Source organism: Pongo pygmaeus, chromosome X (genome assembly GCF_028885625.2).
Source record: "Pongo pygmaeus isolate AG05252 chromosome X, NHGRI_mPonPyg2-v2.0_pri, whole genome shotgun sequence".
Lineage (NCBI taxonomy): Eukaryota > Metazoa > Chordata > Mammalia > Primates > Hominidae > Pongo > Pongo pygmaeus.
The window spans coordinates 137082831-137104407 of NC_072396.2; the positions used below are offsets into that span (position 1 = coordinate 137082831).

The 21577-nt window shown below is 41.4% G+C and overlaps 1 protein-coding gene and 1 long non-coding RNA gene across 6 annotated transcripts in view; one reads left to right on the top strand and one right to left on the bottom strand.

Moving 5' to 3' along the window:
- HS6ST2 (heparan sulfate 6-O-sulfotransferase 2) overlaps positions 1 to 21577 on the bottom strand; it is a 331407-nt gene that overhangs the window by 39913 nt on the left and 269917 nt on the right. For 3 of the 5 annotated variants that reach the window (XM_054472916.1, XM_063660008.1, XM_054472919.2), the window contains one exon: positions 3338 to 3424. The exons of the other annotated variants lie outside the window; for them this stretch is intronic. In XM_054472916.1, the coding sequence (XP_054328891.1) occupies positions 3338 to 3424 (87 nt within the window). The remainder of the gene's footprint in view (positions 1 to 3337; positions 3425 to 21577) is intronic. 5 annotated transcript variants of the gene reach the window in all.
- LOC129025242 (uncharacterized) lies at positions 1868 to 4106 on the top strand. Its single transcript, XR_008497193.1, has 3 exons — positions 1868 to 1954; positions 2500 to 2637; positions 3780 to 4106. It is a non-coding gene; the product is annotated as an uncharacterized LOC129025242 (long non-coding RNA).

Consider the following 21577-nt stretch of genomic DNA (forward strand, 5'->3'; position numbering starts at 1 on the left):
TTTGGCTCACTGTTGGCATAGAAGAAACTGCTTGCACCTCCCTGAAAGTCATTTCCAGGGTAGTCTGGCTCTGCTGCTCAGACATATCCCATTCCATCTGTTCCTGCCTGAAACAGAGGGCTGCCTACCCAGCTTCACATCCAGGCAATGAAATAGAGCAAGCAGAACTGACGCAACATTCAAGCTGTAGGTTTCCTAAGCGACTCAGCATGCTACACTGAATCTCAGTAGGCTCCAAATGGATTGAAAGTCGGAAAAAGGTGGAATTAGACATTTCATTTTAGCTTTGACCTAATCCACAACTCCAACGTGTTCTGACCAAGACACAGAGGATTCTGCCCCTCTGGAGTGACCGACTTGCATTTTCTTTCTCTAACCTAACCTTGCTACGTGAAGGGTAAATGGATAAAATTAAAGAGCTCAGGGATTGCTTCTCAGGAGCCTTTATTGATATCCTCATATGACCTATTTCCCATCCCAACCCTGGCATCAGCTAGGGATTGTAGCACTTAAATACCACGTTGTCATCCTCTGTCCTCCCTACTAAGTCTGTGAGCTGCTTGAGGGCACCTATAGTATTTTATATTTATATGGCCCCAGAGTCTAGTGCAATGGCACAAAGTAAATGCTTAATATATTTTAATTACTACTACTATTATTATCATTGGTGCCAAAGAAGGTTTTTTACCAAAATTGTTCATTTGGATACCTCAGGTGGGCATATGATTATCCTCTTGGAGCCTCAATTTCCTCATGTGTGCAATAGAAATAATAGTGCCTGTTTCATGAGCTTTTGGTAGGCAAGGATTAATGAGACAAAATGTACCAAGTGCTTGGGATGCAGGTTGGCCCATAACACTCAGTCAACACATATTCCTTATTTTTAGCCATGATGCATATTTGGGGCAGCTTGACTTTTGCATTTTTGTTTTCTTCAAAAACAGAGAAGACTGAATTTCTTTTCAGAGAAGAAAAGAACCCTCCTTCTATCTCCCAGCCTGTGTCTGGCCTCAAAATAACATAGGGAAATTCTTAAAAACTGCTCTATATCCTATTGTCATTAGGTCAAATAACATCAGAACATGGCATCCTCTGTGCTGGTTGTTGTGAAAATACACCATGGGGAAAAGCCTTGGGGTGGAGACATCTACCTATCCCCCCTCACCACCACACACACCAAAGCTAAGGAAATGCATAGACAGTGCAGCAGGAACTGGCAATCACAACTCTCTCTGAACTAGAACACAGTGCCTAAACATCCATAGGCACTGTTCTATAAAGTGTGAAAAATGCCCTTCATAGTCTCACCATATGCACAGAAGGTCAGTACTGCTCCTGTTGAAAATGATATCCCAAGAAGGAGAAAATGTACAGTAATGGAAAAAAAAAAAAGAAAAATCTCCTGAAAACTAATGGGAGAGGACTAAGAGGAGGAGCACAGTGCAAGAAACCCTGGCACACATATCTAGGAAGAGGATGTCGGAGAACTTGTAATTTTTCACTAATAACCAACAAAAACAATGAAGAATTCAGAACTAGCTCAGTCTGTGAGTCACTATACATGACAAGTAAAAGACACCTATCTCAAAATGTGCAAAGAGAAAGACCCTTCACCATGGCAGAAGCTTGGGATGTGACCAAGTATGGCAAGTGAGATATAGATCATTTTTTATCTCCTTAAGAATGTATTTATTCAGCCCTCCCACTGTTGAAAACCTGGGTATGGTATTAGGTATGCATTCTCTATGTCATCTTAACTCAGAGTCTACCAATTGCTCCTTTTGTAGCTCACACGGAGATTCTTCACTCAAAAAGTAAGACAGTGAACTCCTGCAAAGCCAAAAGAAACAAGGGAAGGCCCCTTTGGAAAGGCAACAGCAAATCACAAACATCCATAATTATACATCAGGGACTAATAAATGGAGATTGTGCCCTGTGGTTGTTGGTGTGACAGGTAGGTACAAGGTGCCCAGGTAGGGTCTGCCATTGTTGTAAGCATGGAGTTAAAAGAAGTTCTGCAATGCCATCCCTGTTAACTAAGAGTGTGTGTTAACAATGAATTGGGACTAATTTGAAAACATTCAGCTGCCTGGGAATGTGTGCATCAATTCCCTTCCTTCATAATTTATACAGCATTTTGATTGTGGTGCTCAGCAATAAATAACTGAAATGAGTTCTAACTGCTTGGAGATTTAGTTTTATGTCTTTAACAGTGTTTTTTATATTCTGCAAGATAACCCGCATTCAACTTTATATGCAAACCTGAAATGGTATTCAGAGGAAAAGAAGGAAAAAAAGGCAGCCAATAGATCTTTCACTTTGGGAATTGAACATAAGATCATATTCAAAGTGCAGCATTTACGGTCCAATGCTGAATACATAAAATATATGACCATTACAAATTCACCTTTCATTGCAAAGCTGTGCTCTTGTAGTGACATATCTTATTGCTAGATTAGAGCTTTTAGCATGATGAAGGCATCTTTCATCTTCTCCTAGATGCAGGCTGGGTGCTCTTTCTGGACTGAGTTTCAGCCTGTCACAATGCCCCACACCCTGGAGAGAGAGCTTACAGAACACTCGAGCCATTCACCACAGGGTTGAAGCAACTTCCAAGGGGGAAGTGTCTAATTAGAGGTATGTCATCTGCATGGGATCACACTGCCTGAGTTTGCCACACTTTGCTGAAGCCAAAGGGAGAGATCGGCTGGTGTTGTCTTCTGGAATAAGCCCAAAAAAGGTCAATCTAATATCGCAAATATTCAGCCCATACAAGTTTCGGTAATACCAAAAAGACAGCTTCATGTAGGACTTGGTGCATGTTAATTACTAGGAAAAGAATATACATATCATATAAATCAGTGATATGGTTAAAACATAAATGTACTTAAACCAGGAAATTTATGGAAAGGCTTACCAGATTCTTCTAACTCAAGCCTAAACCTCAGTGTATGGATCAAGACAGGTTTTCATGGACTTTGTAAGTCATAAATCAGTGCTGCTGCTGCTGCTTTAATTCTTAAAACTTGTAATCCAACTCTTACATTGCCCTTATGGACTTATGTCCTTGCCCTTCACAGTCAGCCCTAAGCTATCTTTCCAGAGTCATCTCCTGACTTTTCTATCCCTCTCCTCCCTCTTCCCTAGTTCTTCATGCACCCAGTATTACTGACACATGCCTTGCTTGTTTCAATTCCCCAGTGACGAGCCCAGTGGGAGGCACACAGAAGACACTCCACAAATCTTTGTTGAATGAATATGAATAAATGACAAAAGGAGGACAGCACTTGACTTTTTGACAGCTATGTCAGATGTACAGGAGCACTTTTTCACTTACTTCCCACTCTTAGATGTGTTCCGGGTCTTTGTGGATGACGGAGAGTTGGCGCCTGCGTTAGTGTTTGGAGAACCCCGTTTATCCTTACTATACCCACAGAAAGAATAGAAAACATATACACAACAAGGACCACAGAGACAAAAAGCAATTAGTCACTTCATTTAAAGACTTTCAAGGCCAGCTTGCATATCCCCCCACCGCCCCCTGGCCAATCTCTCTCTCTCTCTCCTGTCAAAGTATGATCTTATCCAGTTGTGCCCTTTAAAGGTAGAGAGTGGGAACCACTGGTCAAGTTCAAAGAAAGCTATCCTTTTGGCATTCAAAGCTTGAGCTCATGGATTCCATCAATGATAGCACCACAGCCCAGGCCCCAAGGGGGCCTCTAGTTTAAAAAAAAAGTATAAAAATAACTAGTCTTTAAAATAAAATCCTTTCTTTCCAGGCACTGAATTCTCTTCATTACATGTTCAGTTCTGAAGCTGCTGACTTTTAGTGAATTATGTGGATGCCAAATGACTTCTAAAAGTCTTTGGGAGATACTATCAGATGAATTAATAATTTTCACTCATAATGTTACATGGGAAGTCCGTGAATTCAGATATTCTTTCAGGAGAAGCACCACCTGCTTCATGAGTAATTGAATTTAAATCTCCACCTTCAATAACTCCACAGCTTATGTCAAACCTTGGAAACAATTACGAAATAAATCACAAGGAAGGCCTGCTTAATCTCATCAGGTTAATAAACGCAGACGAATTAATCACCTAAAGGTAAACAAAAAGGAATAATTGATTGGAGTCTTCTTGATTACTTTATTCTATTTCCTTTATCAAACTATTTTACCATTATCTTCAGTTCAGCTGCTCTGCCTTGAAATTATTCCTTTACTTCATCTTCAGATTTCCATGGAAACCAATTCAAAGCCTTTCTCTCCACTTGAAGATGTGTGGAATTATTTATCCTGATTTCATCAGGAAGATTTTTTGTTGTTGTTGGTAAGTTCTACGTCAGCATAACCTTTTATAAAAAGTGAAGGTAAGAAAGAAAAATATGTATCTTTGCTTTTAATGTGTATAATAGAACCTTCCAGTGGCAAAGAATATTGTCTCAGAAAATGTCAAACATCTTTTCAGATATTTATGAACCTTTTAAGTATCTCCAAAACAGGTGTCTGCAAGTAGCTGTATTTATATGTGGGGTGGGCTGGGGGTCACAAAAGATATTCTGCCATGCACCCATCAGCTTCAAATGACTTCATGGATATGATTGGAACAAGAGATAATGATGGGTTCCTGGTGATTGCAAAGGTAATAAAGATGTGTGTGGGTACGGAAAAAGGCTGATCAGGAAAAGTCAGAGAGATAGCAACTGTCCAAGCACTTAAGAGTCAGCATCTAGGCCGGGCGCGGTGGCTCATGCCTGTAATCCCAGCACTTTGGGAGGCCAAGTCAGATGGATCACGAGGTCAGGAGTTCGAGACCAGCCTGGCCAACATAGCAAAACCCCATCTCTACTAAAAATACAAAAAAAAAAAAAAAAATTACCCGGGGCATGGTGGCGGGCATCTGTAATCCCAGCTACTTGGGAGGCTGAGGCAGGAGAATAGCTTGAACCCGGGAGGTGGAGGTTGCAGTGAGCCAAAATCGTGCAATTGCACTCCAGCCCGGGCAACAGTGCGACGCTCCGTCTCAAGAATAAAACAAAACAAAAAACGTCTAGGGGGTATGAAAAGCAGCTCTTAGAAGTGGGAGATACCCATGTGAGCTCTGGCTCTGCTGTTGGAGTGGATGGCTCTGGAGAGAGTGGACACACATTCTATCCCAGAGGAGGGGGCAGAAATCCACTGGAACGAAGTGCTGGGATTCCTGCACAGTGCAGGGACCATTACCCTGTACCACTCACAGACTCACCAGAATGTGGCCACATTCTGAGTGGGGACTGAAGAACTCACTTGGTGCTGCCTCTATCCATCCATGATGACTTCCTGGCAAAGGATTCTTTAGGGACCTGAGACCAGGGACCATCCTGGCTATACTCCTCACAAATTCAAAATTGTCTCTTCCAGAAGTTTGGCATAGCCTGATGCAAAGAATGCAATATGCTAATATGCTCTGTGTCACTCTTGCACCCTGGTCACTGGCCACTGAGCCTTCCTTCTCCTAGCCCCTCACTTAAGCAGTAGGCAGTGGGAAACTTGGCTGGAAGCATTCAGATACAAGGGATGTTTTTGACGTGTTTCATGCACACTACTGGGCTCAGAGTAGGTGGTCATTTAAGTCATCACTAAATCACTAAGTGCTGAGTCACTAAGTTCATTCATTCACTTTTTTTTTTTTGATAAAGCAAAATCCGTCACTGCTAAATTCCCACGTCTGCGCCTTGGGCACTAGGGTCCTGTATGGTTTACATTATAACTGACCCTGTTTAAGCTCAATGCAGGAGACAGTAGGACATCAGGGAAAGCTATCAGCTGGCAGCGGCAGCCTCATTATTGTCAACTGGTGCTCTAGCGGGAGGTGGTCCTTTTAAAGGAGCAGTAATCCTTTAAAAGATAGGAATAAGGGCCCCTCTGACCTACTGCCAAATCCCCCAAGTGCAGATATTGAGGAAATGAAAACAAAAACATTCTCAGGAATAAATCACACAGGGAAGGCATTGCACCAAGAATAGGGGTAAAATTAATCAAGTAACTGGAAATGTTTGTTCTGTGCAAATAACAGATCCATAACAGTGATGAAATGTATCTGAAAGGGGGATCAAGAAGAACTTGTGGCTGGCTTGGATCCTCGGAGCTTAATTTTGTAGATGTACTAATTACTGTGGTATAGAAAAGTTTACCTAACATTGACAGAAAAAGTCTTCATTCCTCCACCAAAATCCAGGTCAGTTAGATAAGCCTGGGCAAGATGCCATAATTCTGAAACTTTGAGAGAGAAGGAGATCTAAAGCAGTGATATCAAGGACACTGCAGTTTCTAGAAGGGTCCCATGAGAAATAAAGAGAAAATACTGCAGCTGCAGACTGTCTAGGAACTTCAAAGATCTTTGGGGCAAAGACCTAAAGATTAAGATCCTGCCAAGAACTGTGGTCACTGAAACATCCCGCAATCCCAGGGATTTACAAGAATAAACCCAACCTGTTTCAAAGACACATAGATATAATTTTGGATATATGGGATTGGTGGGGGATGGGTGCTCCTTGATTTAGAGTTCCTAACTTACATATCTGAAACAGATCTACCCCAGTAGTTATTCTTTTGATTTGCCCATCTCTAGACTACTTGTCAGCCCTCGTCACTTTCATCTTGTCTTTGAATTGTAATCTCAAACCTTATGTCCTACAATTTCCAAGGGTATGGATCCAGGCTTCCTCTACCTCACCTGAGTAGCTATCCTTTTCTATGGATAAGCTGCTTGCCTCTCTCTAGTGCCTTACAACCAAGCCTCATTAAAGGCCTGTGAAAACAATTACAGGTGAGTTTCTGTTGGGAAAAGTTAATGAGTGCTAGCTCTCCTTCTGTCTGGTTGGCTGTTCATCTCCATCTATCAAGAAAACCCTTTCCCACAGGTTCCATAAATGTCTCCAGCACTACAAAAGTGAAAAAACAATTTGCAGTATTATGCGCATTGTATTCAGGTGGGAAAACTGCAACTAACCCAACTCTTCAGCATTTTCAAAGTGTTTCTGATTGAATGATTTGATGCTGAAATGGTATCCAGTGTGCTTAAACCAAAATGGCAATCAGACCCACTCCAATCTGAGTTTTGCTGTTTGGTCAAAGCTAATTGTGGGAGAAGAACCCCGTGGCTTAAAACACACCTGACTCACTTTTTTGATGGGTGGCATATAGAAACTTCTGTATCTCCTTTGTAAGCTCTTTTTGGAATTAATTCATCTCAGATCCCTGAAAAATAGTTGTGCTGATACAACTACAATAGTACTGAAATTTTAAGAATTAATTTTCAGGGTCCCAGTAAATTGAAATTGTATTTCAAAAGAACAGGTTTGGCTATGATATTTATTGTCTACATATCTTTTACTAAGCACTTAGCAGGTGGTGCTCATAGTGTTGCTTATATTTCATTATTTATCTGTCTCTCCAACTCACTTTTAAATGGGCAGTCAAAAAATATTCATTGAACAAATAAATGAAAAAGCTGCATTTGGGCTCAATGGAAAGAAGTGTCATGATTGAGTATTAATGTCTTGCACCAGTTTGAGAGAAGGAAGTGGTGACACATGTCACATATCTTCCATCCCTGAAGAGGAATGGTCTGGGAGAATTGGACTCCAGTCACTGAAGGCTGGTCATCATGTGCATCACAAAAAAGGTGAGCTTAGAAAGGATTCTCAAGCAAGCTTGCTTGGATGGTTGCAGAGTGCCTCTGAAATAACATATCTGTTGCATTTGTATAGTCCTTAATGTTTTCCAATGTGTGTTCTTGTAAGTGATAACTGAGATGAAACCCACTTTATTGTTGAGGGTTTGTTTCAAGTCTCTCTGAGGGAAATACTGGCTATTCTTTACTCCCTAGAGATGCCTCTAGGCTCCTGAACACTCCCTGACTGAAAAAATGCACTTAAAACAGATAGACTCTCCCAGGGATAAAAGCTCATCTAGTTGGCCTCCCCAACAGGTGCTTCAGGCCCCTCTCCAACAGATACACCAAGTCGTCATCTTTTGAAAGGTTTTTCAATCATGGTTGTTTCCCCATGAAAACCTGCTTTTCTCTTTTCTAAGAGACTCACATTTCTGAAGTATGTTTGCCCTCGTTCTATTGTTGAGCAAGACAGCTCTTCAAATATTGATTTCCTTTAATTAAAGCTGATAATACTTTTGCATTTCATTTTTTTCTATCTTGTTAGGTTATGTCCTGAGTGGTTTTCTTTGTTCCAAACTTTTTCATTTCTTTTGCCCGAGGTGTCTAAATTAGAGTCCTTTCCCCTTTAAGTATCTTACGCTCATTATCTATATTTCTGATAATCACCTGGCAAAGATAGTTCAGTTCAATTAGATGTGCTTTTATTTAGCATCCTCTTCTAGTTTCCCTTTGCCTAACTATGGATAATAACAGGATTTCTGAGAGAAGGGAAAAGCTCATTTTTATTGCTATGAAGCCCAGTGTAACTATGATCTCAGAAACAGCCTCATAAGTTCAAAGCATTTATTCAGGAATCCCAGGTTCTAATCCTGGCTGCCAGCAAGGCATTTAACTTCTTGCTGTCTTAGTCTTCTTATCTACAAAGCAGAGGGAATTATACTGATCAGGTAAACCATTCACAATGAAGCTCACAGTTACTCTGGAATTGAAAAGCTCTTGGAAAAGGCAGCCAGGGCGCTCACATTATCTTGCCCTCTCCCCTTCCATTAACTTTTCACTCTAGCAGCTCACCACAGGGCATCAGGGACTGCAGCAATGGGCTCATTGATTTTTGTTGCTATTTTGCGCTCTTCACCTCTTGGTACATGTTGTTTTTTGCCCAGAGAGTGACAGTCACATCCCTGAATGCCTCATTGGGATCAAGAAAGAACATGAGTCAGTTTCTAAATTATATTATTTTCTCATTTAAGCTGACTAATCCCATGTGTCTTTACCAACAGTATGGACCGTAGTTACAGACTATCAGAGGCCAATAGAACGGTATCTAACAATTGTAAGTGGTATCATACAACTGTTGTGTTCGCATCTAACTCTGGGCTTCTCCATCACATCAGGGATCGAGGAGCAGAAACCATAATTATGGAATTGGATGGTTTGGGGTAATTGAGATCTGAAATATAATGAGAGGCTGGGCTGGAATGGCAGTTAAGGGGTGGAAAGAAACTATGCCTGGCATGGCAAAAGAAAATATGACAGAACTTGGGGATTGACTATGTTTGGGGAATGAGAATAAACCCTAAATGAAAGTCACTGAGAAGGTTTGCAAGTTGGATGACTGAGAACAAATTTACTCTGCCAGTGAAAGAGAGAGTAGTTGGGAGGGAGATTTGGACTAGAGGAGAAGATGACGGATTTAGTTTGGGGCCTATTGAGTTGGGGTATTGATGGACAGTGTCCCAGTAGGCAATTAGAGAGACGGAACTGGAGCTCAAGAAGAAAGACAAGGCAGATGTGCGGTCATTGCTCCAAAGTGGGACTCAAAGCCATGAGATAAGCAGTGAGGCCTGATGCGACAGTGATCCACTATGATTAAGGAGTGTTTCAAGAAGCATCCTATGCCAGAATCTGTTTACTCCCACCCCACTCTATGAGGATTTACAACTGCGTTACAAAGACTTGTATGCCAGAGGTCCAAGTAAAAGCGTCTAAGCCAGGTAATTTAGTTATGTAGAGATTAATGCTAAGGTTAATGAGGGAAAGTGAAGGCCTCGTTCCTGGTGCAGGCCAGTGGCTTTCTTCATCCCATGCCCATACCCTGCTTCTCCCCATTCTCCCAGCCCACCCAGATTGCTTACAGATGACAAGGCAAGCTGGGTGCCAAGAGATGGGTGGCAATCTTTGGCAACCCATTCCTATAACAAATACCTCACAGAGTACATCCTATGCCGTTTTCACCTTGACGTAAGAAGGACACCCTGGCAAATGAGCAAAATTGAGCTTTCTACCTTGGCTTCACTTGCAGTTCACATCTTTCCTCTTTACCACAGACTAACCGAGTACTAGGATTTATACCTCCAATAGTACTAAAATCTCCTTTTTTTTTTTTTTTTTTACATGATTCCCTTCCCTCTTGATTCTCAGTCTCTGCACGTGTCTCACTAACTGGCAACCTCAGCTACCCTCTCTTAGCATCCTGGGTTTGGGGGCAGACAGCAACCTGTCTGGGAGTAAATCAAGGGCTTTGCCCTTGAAGAGCCGAAGTATCCCAAGCTTCCTGAGTGGAGTTTAGTGTATTAGGCCGGTTTTGAGGGACCTGTGGCCATCACTTTTCCCATACTGAGGTAAGCTTTTGTTGTTAGCCCTGCCTCTGCAACTTCTTACCAACTGAATCCTTTAATGTCTCTGGGTCTCAGTTTCCTATTCTGCCAGTCCTACTTCTTAAGGCCATTACCTAGTTTTGAAAATTATACAATGTTAACCAATTTATCCATTCAGAAAATATTGAATGTGTTTACTCTCTGCCCTTTAATGTGTGTTTACTATGTAGCCTTGGGGATACCACGATGAGTGTGACAAGGTTCCTGCCAGCAGGTGGCCCCAAGGCTAGTGGAGAAGGCAAGCATGTTAACAGCTACATAACAATGTAATGTACCAAGTGGAATAAACAAGTGTGAAAAAATGCTAGGGAAATAAAACAGGAAACAACTGCCTATGCTTGGGAAAGTTAGGGAAAGCAAAGGTAAATGTGAGTTTCCATTATGAAAATTAGAATTTTTGTTTTTGAAGAATTGTAAATCAGAAAAATAGAGTTATGAGAATTTTCACAAAATAGAATGAAATTATGCTTATCCTTAGTTTGAAACAGTTCTCTCTCAATAGTGGGCTCATAGACTTAATCATACATCAGATAACCTAGAGTATTTTTAAAATGCAGGTGGCAGGGACCCCCAGAGTTTCTGATTCAGCAGGTCTAGGATGGGACCTGAGAATTTACAATTCTATCAGGTTCCCAGATGATGGTAATGTTTCCTGTCTATGGCCCATACTTTGAGAACTACTGCCTCACAGGAAGCATGAGACAACCACACTTGGTGGAAATTGAAAGAGAACAATCAGCCGTATCCATTGTCTCTACTTTCCAAACATCAAAATTCAAATCTGCTGGATAAAGTGCCCACCTGTAGGTCTTCTGAGGAGGGCAGATGAGAATGCAAAGGGCTGCTGACATCCATCTCTGCAAAAGCTCCTCTTTCCTGGGGAAGTGGCAATTACTGCAAACACCACAGAGTGGAGCTCCGTAGCAGGTGAGACAAAGATTGGATCTGACAGCATTAATTGAGCCCGAAGTTCTATTTACTGAAAATGATCCGGCATAATTAAAAATTCACAACTGGAGCCTAGTTGGTGAACATTATACATTAGGGAGTCCCCACAGTAGGCCAGAAAATTCTCAGTGAACTTTTTAGGAAAAGCCAAAGGAGCCAACTGCAATGGCAAGAATTAGCACACGGAGAACAAAGAGAAGTCAGTCAGCCTATTCATTTGGAGGTGAAATTCTGATTTTACACTACAGAATGATACGAACTAAGTGTTGGTGGAGAGGCTCATTTCCTCCTCCCTGGTGAATTACCACTTTGTTTCACTTTCTACTTAATATGTTCTTATGGGATTTTCAAGAATGTCCACTCTGCCTGCACATTACATATTAACTTCTTTAAGGACAAGGGCAAATTGTATTCACAACTGTTCACAATATCTCTGATCACACTTGCCACATACAAGGTTTTCAGCACCTGCTGACTGAAAACCATACCTGGTAAATTAGGCCTCTAACATGTTTACTGAATTGAATTGACTGACTGACGCAAACTAGGTTAGAGGTTTACTAAAGGAGTCATGTGGCTTTGGCTTTTTGTTCAAATTATATGTTAACTCACACTTTATGACTAAAAAGTGACAGCCTATTGCAGAAGTATTTCTTAGCTCTAGTGCCCACAGATAGGAACTCAAGTAGAGTAAAACCAGTGAGAATTAGCAACTTTGGAGAATGGTGTTACCATACTAACTGGAAGCAGCCCTGGTGTTGTGGAAAAAGCTTGGGCACTGAAATCAGGAAGAGCTGAGGTCATATTCTGTCTTTATAGCTAGAACTTGAACAAGTTGGGTCATTGAGGCAGGGTTGGTCCTACTTAACCAAGACTGCTGATTTTGACATTGGGGCATGGGGTATCCATTCTCTAGCTCCATGTTGTGCCCAAAGCCAAGAGTATTCAAATATTTCCTTATTGCTGAACTTAGCATCTTGAGTACTTTCTAGGGGGCCAAATGCATCTAGTACCTAAAAGTGCATCTGGGCTAGGTGTGGTGGCTCACGTTTGTAATCCCAGCACTTTGGGTGGCTGAGGCAGGAGAATTGTTTGCGCTCAGGAGTCCAAGACCAGCTTGGGCAACATAGTAAGACCCTGTCTCTACAAAAACAAAAACAAAATTAGCCGAGTGTGGTAGCACATGCCTGTCATCCTAGCTACTTGAGAGGCTGAGTTGGGAAAATGGCTGGAGCCTGGGAATACAAGGCTGCAGTGAGCTGTGATTGCACCACTGCACTCCAGGCTGGGCAACAGAGCGAGACCTTGTCTCAAAAGCAAACAGTGCATCTGGCTCCTTAGAAATCAAGTAGAAGGGCTATGCCAACAAGATATTGAAAATGCCTTCTGGGGTAGTAAGGAAAGAAAAGTTCCCCCAAACTGTGCGTTCATGTGTCTGTTAAAAACACTGACCCTTTAAACCAAAGGACTTTGTGCTTTTCTCTTCATGTTTATTTACAGGGACAGATGAAACTATTTCAATTTTTAAACTACTTAGTTATCACACATTCAGGCATCATACCTTTGTTTGAATGCGTGTTATTTCTAAGTAGGGTCTCCTTTGCAAATATTATCTATTCTATGATCTGTATTGACCACTTTTAATTTTCCTTTCCAAGTGAAACCCAATTGTCAGCCTCTTTTGTTGTGTTATAATTTGGAAAATTGAGAATTATTTTAGTGTGCATGAAAACAGAAGACTAAAATTCTGACAATTTATGAAAACAAAGCACATCTTTTTTATATCATCCACTAATCACTGTTAAATGCTAAACCTTGTATAATTTAAACCAATCTACTTCTCTTCATGCACATGAGTTTTTAATCACAGTCTGGTTAAACCCAAGATGCTTAACTGAGCCAAAGAGTGAGGCTCTTTATTGACCCCTCCCCAGACAAGGGAAAGACTCCTAGAAATATAGTTAGAGGAACCCTTAGAAATACAAAAGTAAGGTCCAGAGAGAAGGGATGTATTGAAGGTAAGTATCCAAGGATGCAGTACTGACTTGACAGAACTTAGCTAGCATATAGCAGACAGGGCCATAGCCACCACGGAGTACAGAACAAGGCCAGAAGGCATGGGATCAAAGATGCTGTAACATGAATTAATTATGGCTCCATTTGCCAATATCAGCCATACAAGAAGGGTGGGCAGTCTTATCGGGGAACCTGCCCTGATAGTCACGTAGGTTCTTTTCTGTTTTCCCTAAGCGTCAGCCGGTTTGAGAAATAAAGGGACAGAGTACAAAAGAGAGAAATTTTAAGGCTGGGCGTCCGGGGGAGACATCACATGTCAGTAGGTTCCATGATGCCCCACAAGCCACAAAACCAGCAAGTTTTTATTAGGGAGTTTCAAAAGGAGAGGGAGTGTACGAATAGGGTGTCGGTCACAAAGATCACATACTTCACAAGGTAATAGAATATCACCAGGCAAATGGAGGTAGGGTGAGATCACAGGACCACAGGACTGGGGCGAAATTATAATTGCTAATGAAGTTTCGGGCACCATTGTCATTGATAACATCTTATCAGGAGACAGGGTTTTCAGAGCAACCGGTCTGACCAAAATTTATTAGGTGGGAATTTCCTCTTCCTAATAAGCCTGGGAGCGCTATGGGAGACTGGGGTCTATTTCACCCCTATAGCCTGGACCATAGAAGACGACCACACCCGGAGGGGGCCAGTTCAGAGACCCACCCCCAGGCGCATATTCTCTTTCCCAGGGATGTTCCTTGCTGAGAAAAAGAATTCAGCGATATTTCTCCCATTTGCTTTTGAAATAAGAGAAATACAGCTCTATTCCACCCAGCTCACCAGCGGTCAGAGTTTAAGGTTATCTCTCTTGTTTCCTAAACATTGCTGTTATCCTGTTCTTTTTTCAAGGTGCCCAGATTTCATATTGTTCAAACACACATGCTCTACAATTTCTGCAGTTAACACAATTATCACAGGGTCCTGAGGCGACATACATCCTCCTGGGCTTAGGAGATGACAGGATTAAGAGATTAAAGTAAAGACAGGCATAGGAAATCACAAGGGTATTGATTGGGGAAGTGATAAGTGTCCATGAAATCTTCACAATTTATGTTTAGAGACTGCAGTAAAGACAGGCATAAGCAATTATAAAAGTATTAATTTGGGGAACTAATAAATGTCCATGAAATCTTCACAATCCACGTTCTTCTGCCACGGCTTCAGCTGGTCCCTCCGTTTGGGGTCCCTGACTTCCCGCAACACAGCCTTCTTTTTTTGTTGGGGAGAGTATGTGGAAGAAGATGACATGTTCAGTTTTGAGCTATGTTGAGTTTTGTGTGCCTGTTGGTACCTCTAGGTAAGATGTTTAGTTGGCAATTGGATAGATGGATGCAGAACTTAGCTGGATATAGAGATCTCAGCTGAAGAATGGTCTTTAGAGATTTGGGAATCTGTGGTAGTTCAAATCTTTAGAAGAGATTACATGAGGAGAGTGTGTAGCATGAGAAGAGAATAGCCTTGGAAGAAGATTAAGGAGGACAGGCCAGAGAAGGAAAAGTGGGCTCAAAGGAGAACAACACCAGAAGGCTTGGGATCAAAGGAGAAACTAGATCTGGGGGCATGAGTATTCCCATCATAATAGACTCATTTGCTGATGGCTGGGCATGGTGGCTCACACCTGTAATCCTAGCACTTTGGGAGGCTGAGTCGGTGGATCACCTGACGTCAGGAGTTCAAGACCAGCCTGGCCAACATGGTGAAAACCCTGTCTCTACTAAAAATACAAAAAAATTAGCTGGGCATGGTGGTGGGTGCCTGTATTCCTAGATACTTGGGAGGCTGAGGCAGGATAATCACTTAAACCCGGGAGGTGGAGGTTGCAGTGAGCCAAGATCAGATCGTGCCATTGCACTCCAGCCTGGGCAACAAGAGCAAAACTCCATCTTAAAAAAAAAAAAAAAAAAAAAAAAAAGCCTTGTGTTTTGGGTTTCCAGCCGTTACATGTTGCTTTTTCCCTGGTGCACTTATCTGATTAGCTGTGGTATTTCGTCAGTCATCCTGTCCTTCATCCCACCAAGGAGCCTTTGTAATTACATGCAACCTGTTCTCATCAATTCCTGGCAAAGATGACCTGAAGTATGCTGAAGGAAGCATCATGTGCCAAACAAATATAGAATTATTGGCTTTGGATATATTTTTGTTAGTTTGGCCTTATTTATTGCAACAAAAGTTAATTAAAAAAAGAAACTGTTTTAGTACCTCAACTAGATGCCATAACTGTTTTAAAGTTTATGCAAATATGGTTATAACTTCCCAAAGAAACAACAAATCCACCTTTGATTATTGTTCCTGGTTTGTTTCCTTTATTATGTAGAAAATCAGAAATGGGTCTTTTTGCTCTCAACTTGGCTTCAAAACGTCAAGAAAGTCTTGGCTCTGATATAATCAGAATTTAAGGGCTGGGCATGGTGGCTCATGTCTATTATCCCAGCAATTCGGGAGGCCAAGGCAGGAGGATCAATTGAGGCCAGGAGTTTGAGACCAGCCTGAGCAACATGGGGAGACCCCTGTCTCTACAACAAATTAAAAAATAAAAAAAAAATTAAGTCAGCCTTATGCCACGACCTACTTGATGAACACTTCCAAAAGCCTGTGCTTCCTGAGAGTCATGATATCATCTCCATCACCTCTTTGTAATATAGGTTGTGGGCTTTCAAACAATGGTCCTCTGGTTCTCTCTAGCCACAAAACAATCAACTTCTTACTTAATAAATTCTTTAAACCTATGCAAACCTGGTGTCCACCCATTTCTCTATACTAAGCACTTTAATCACAGTGCAAGATGTCACTGTCTGGAGGCACTTCTTGACTTAGAGCAGATGCAGAAGTGGAGAGGTAGAAAACTCCAGTGATAAAAACATGAAAGGTAGAAATCATGCTTATTATTTAAAATGTCTAATGTCTAAATGACATAAAGAGCAAACTCCTTGCAGAGAATGTTCTCATTACTGGCGGAGCAGATGCTACTACAGGAAGAACCTGCCCTATCCCTGACTTCCCTTAACGTTGGTGAGAAAATGGCAGTCTTCACTCTGTTACTGACACTGTCAAGGAAGAGATGCCATAAATGTTAAACCATATTAAACAATTTTCAGACCCCCTCTCAATGGAGGATGTATGAGTCTAGACACCTCAGAAATATACGTTTTACAGAATGATTCTATGTGAGATGGGAAGATAATGTAAGCTGTGAAAGGCTAGAACCTTCACTGGGGCTCAAGAATGTCAGTCTATCATCATGCCTTGGGGAAGTAGACCAGACCTTCAGATCTGAAAGGAGAAGGCCCTGCAAGTAGCAAAGAAGTTTCCAACAGCACAAAGTAGAATTGGCATATAAGGGAACAAGATAGTATTTATCTCAGGGAATCCCAGAATTGGGAAGAGGGGCATCCAGCTAGCTGCCTCGAAGGGATATAAACAATCCTTTGTGGCTTGGGGGCAAAAGAAATGACCTTAAAAAGCTGTTCAGTGCTTCTCCTGGGATTCTTAGAATTATGGATTTTTAGACCCCATCCACTCTAATGACGTTTACTTTTTTTTTTTTTCAGAGCAGTTTATTAGTTACCTTTGACATTCTCAGCTTTGTCTATGGCTTGTGAGAGGCCAGTTCAGCATTGAAGTTTCAGAAGCCCAAGGGGGAAATAAAACCCTAGAAGGCGAGTATGCCTCTCTTACTCTCAAAAAGTTCTGCTGTTTCTTTTAAAAAATTTCCCAGGCCAGGCACGGTGGCTCACACCTGTAATCCCAACACTTTGGGTGGCTGATGCAGGATGATCGCTAGAGCTCAGGTGTTCAAGACAAGTCTGGACAACATAGTGAGGCCTCATCTCTAAATGATAATAATAATAATAACAATAATAATAAAATGATCCAGGCATGGTGGTGCTTGCCTGTAGGCCCAGCTACTCCAGAGGCTGAGATGAGAGGATCACTTGAGCCAGGTAGGTCAAGGCTGCAGTGAGCTATGACCACACCACTGCACTCCAGCCTGGGTGACAGGGTGAGACCCTGTCTCAATCAATCAATCAATCGAGGTAAACAATTAAAAATTTCCCTTAAGGACTCTTTCTCTACTCGTCCTTTGTATGCCTAGGTGGGCATTTTATTTCAGGTAAGGGGTCATGTCCTTTACAGCCTGCTTGCCAGGATGTATCCATGACCTATGGATAATAATGGGCTGTGGAGAACCAACTGCTTTCAGGCATGGGCCCTGACCTATCTAGTTTTAGTTTCTGAGCACAGTACAGAGCCTTTGTTTCCTGCTCAGACTGTCTCTTCTGGAATAGGCTGTCCCCTTCAAGAAATTAGCAGATAGAACAGAGGCAATTTTTAATTCCGTCAAATGATGGTCACAAACTGAAAGTCAAGTAAGACACCAAGTAAAAAATCCTAGCATCCGTAATTGCTACAGGTCAGCACTCCTAGTGCTGGAAGGTTCTGGTTTAAGTGGAAATTTTCTTCTTGACAGCTTTATACAACCAGCTCCAGAGATAAGAAAAAATATTAGAGAAATGCATGCTGCTCTTTGCCTCCCCATCCCCACTTGTCCTGATATTTGGGGGCATACAGAAATTATAATTCATTACTAATATAGGAAAAAAGCATCAACTCTAGTGTAAAAATAGGGGCTGTAAGTAACAGAAATCGATTTTATTTCAAGGAGCACCAGGTCAGAGCAAGTAGCATGGGCCAGGAAGAACACAGTTTGGTGTGTTCGGACCATCACAGACTAGGGTCAGAGCACTATTTTTTATAGTTTATAACCCATCGAGTACCCCAGTTTTGAGAAAGCTTATCCTAAAGCATACCTGTAATATGACCCTGGGGAAGAACAAGATCAGTAGAAATATTTTAGAAGGGATAAGAGACTCATTCTCAAAATCTTAAAGAGCAAGATTACTGAAATTGAATGCGGGGTTAGCTCTGAGTTTCCTAGCAACGAAGGCAATAAACATTAAAAGAAACACGCTGGATAATAGCTTTCTCAACTTGTGATAAAAGAGAAGGTATCATTTTGTCAGGAGAATCAAACTTATTCCTGGTGCCAAAACTATGAAGCACTGATTTTTACAGGATATGTAGGAGCAGTCTCCACAGGACAGTGTCATATATATATATATATATACACACACACATATATGTATATATATGTATATACAGAGACATTTTAAAAAGTCAAGTTAATTGGGATATACTTTCCATTCAGTAAAATTTACTCATGTCCATTTTTTTTAATAGCAGCTGGGGAAACCACATTGGAAGGTAGGCCAGTAACAGCTAAGCTAAAGTGGCAAATGGGCGGCCTTTCTGTGATCTAACCTGATCCTGGAAAGATGGTGAAAAACCAGGAGGCATGAATTTGAATGCAGGCCTTGGACAAGTGGCTCCCTAAACCACCTGCTCATGGAACAATAGGAAGGATTGCTCCCACTAGATCACCTTGTACCATTGCATTTGGGGCTTTCCTTAGCAGCCCCTTCCCTAGCACAGCTCACTTGTCTGGATCCTGCCCTCTCATCAGCAGTGTTATCTGCTGTCTACATCCTTTTGGGAGCTAGGGAGACTTATCCAAAGGCTGCAGAGAAGCACTCTGATTTTCCTTGGGTCTCTTTCTAGTTATTTGTTCAGGACTCATGGGGTGTTGCTCTGTTGTCCAGCTCTAGCACTTGTTTTCTTTTATCATCATCTACTTCTACTATGTGCAATTCTTTTTCTATGCCTCCTAGCAATTCCTCATGAAAGCTGTTCCTGGGAACAGGGCATTGGCTCATCACCTAAACAATAAATTCAACGATTTGATGCTCTCTGAAGACTAAGAACCCACTTTTTTCTTTCTTGTCTATAGGTTACCGAGGAGCACAGTAAAGAAGTAGATATCTTTTCCCAAAGGCATATTCACCTGTAATCAAAGAGGACACACACAGAAAGGTACCAGAGCAAACAGAGGCTCCCTCTTAAGACCTTAACAAATTAAAACCCTAACAAATTAAAACCCATATTAATTAATTCTCTGGCCCTTTATTTGCTTCTGGATTAAATATATTAAGGTGATTTTTCATTCTGACCCAGGTTGTCACAAGCTCAATAATTCACTTAGGGAATTCTGACATCATGTATTTGGCCCTGCATGTCTATGGAGTCAAAAGGAGTAACTCATTAGCAAGCAAGAGATATTAATTAAACTTTTGTAAATTTACACTCATGAAGGATGCTAGCTCCATCCAGATTGTTGGAAGGAGAACCATGCTCATAGTTACTTGGCAAATGTGGAGCCAGTGTAGGCGGTGTGACAAAGTATTGAAGCAGATCTTTAGCAAGCTCACGAGGGCCTGTGTTATACTCAATGCATGCTGGTCCTCTCAAAGTTGTTACCCAGAGAAGCTGTATACAGATTCCAAGGATACTGCTGGCATTCACATTTCCAGAGCTGTTCCCTGGGAACTATCTTCATAGACAGTTATGAGCCACATGAGAAATATCACTCATGACTGTGTAGTCACACCTCACTTCTGGCCCCAACCATAGGACCCAGTCTGATCATCCAATTAGTACATCATCAATACCTTCTCAGGACATTTGACTGATTCCCAAAATTCAATCCACTCTCAAAGGACAAAGATATCTCGCAACCAAGCAGAGTCAAGAGAACATGCTACAGCTGTCAAATGTACTAACCAATACAGCAACATGCAAATGTTGAATATGTTGAAGAAATCAGCACCCTTTTCCATTATGTCAGTTCTGCTATGTTTGTTAAAAATAAATCCATTGCATTCCTTTATTCACTATAGTGCTTTGGCATCATTTTCCCTTTGATTAGAAATCAATCCTAATATTAGTATTCCTAGATAACTTTTCATTAATTTTCACAGTAGAAATAGGTGAAAGGACCAGGTACCAAGCTGAAATGTCCCCTGCCACCAACTTTTAGCTCCTCCCAGCATGTGATCTTTCACTGACTTCTTTAATGAAAAGAGTTCTGCTGACAGGTGAGAAAATGGATTCATATGTCAGTGCTTTCAAAGGTCTATTAAATATAATGTTATTTAAAAGCATATTAACTATCCTAACCAGTGTCAGACAACAACTAGGGAAGTGCAGGAGCTTGAAGACTAATGTAGATTCTTAAGATGCTGAATGCAAATGTAAATCACAATCCTCACTAATTAAAACTTTGGCCCTTTGATTGCTCCTGGAGCAAGTTCACAGGAGTGATTTTTCATCTCTGCTTGGGTTGACACAAGCCCAATAATTCACTCTGGCATTCTGACATCACTTGCTTGGCTCTGCTTGTCTGTGGAGTCAGAAAAAGTATCTCATTAGGGAAGGAGAGGTATTAATTAGGCTTTTGTAAATAGCAACAGTGTGTGATGCTAGCTCCTGATTTCATCCAGATTGTTGAGAGGAGTGCCACATGCAGAGCTGAAAACCTGGAGTTCTTATTCTAAGCCATCACACCAGTCCCCCCAAGTGATTGGTATGCCTTGGTTCACACAAATGAAAAATAGGATAAAAATAATCCAAGCTTGCCACCTGACTTCGCAGAGTCATGATGCTTATAAGTGGGAAATGGCAGAGTACAATAATGTTTTTATAATTAAAATGTGGTGATGATTCTGGTGCTATACTCATTATGACAGTATAGGCCTTATTGTATAAGTTCACAGCTCAGATCTACTGTTGTTGCAATAACAACCCACTTACCACCTGCTACGGGCAAAATGCTAGTGATACAAAGATATATCTATTATGTGGTCCATACTTTCAAAGAAAATTACTGAATTGTAATATGGAATTCTAGGACACTCCAATGAGCCATCTTCCTTGCCCCTTCAAGCTCAGTCATAGAATGTTTAGAAGAAATAAAGAAATAATTAGTCCATGCCAGTCTGGCTTTCTGCATCCCTTCTAGACCAATATGAGTCCTCTGTTGTGACCATTGTATTCAGCGCTTTTTGTTCTTTGCCAGTCTTGAGCTTCTTTGCCAGTCTTGAGCTTCTTTGCCAGTCTTGAGCTTCTTTGCCATGCTGCCTGTATGTCTTCTGTCCACTTATCATCTCTCTTTCTCTGGGCAATTTGGAATAGGAGTTGAAACCAGGTGTCTTGGGGAACTCAGCAGAAGGAGAAGGGAGGAGGAGTTTTGATGGTCCCCTCAATGTACTACTTTCTCCTGGGAGAAGGCAGGATAATAAAAAAGGAGAGCCAGGGAACCATGCTCATTTGGATATATATGTTCTGCT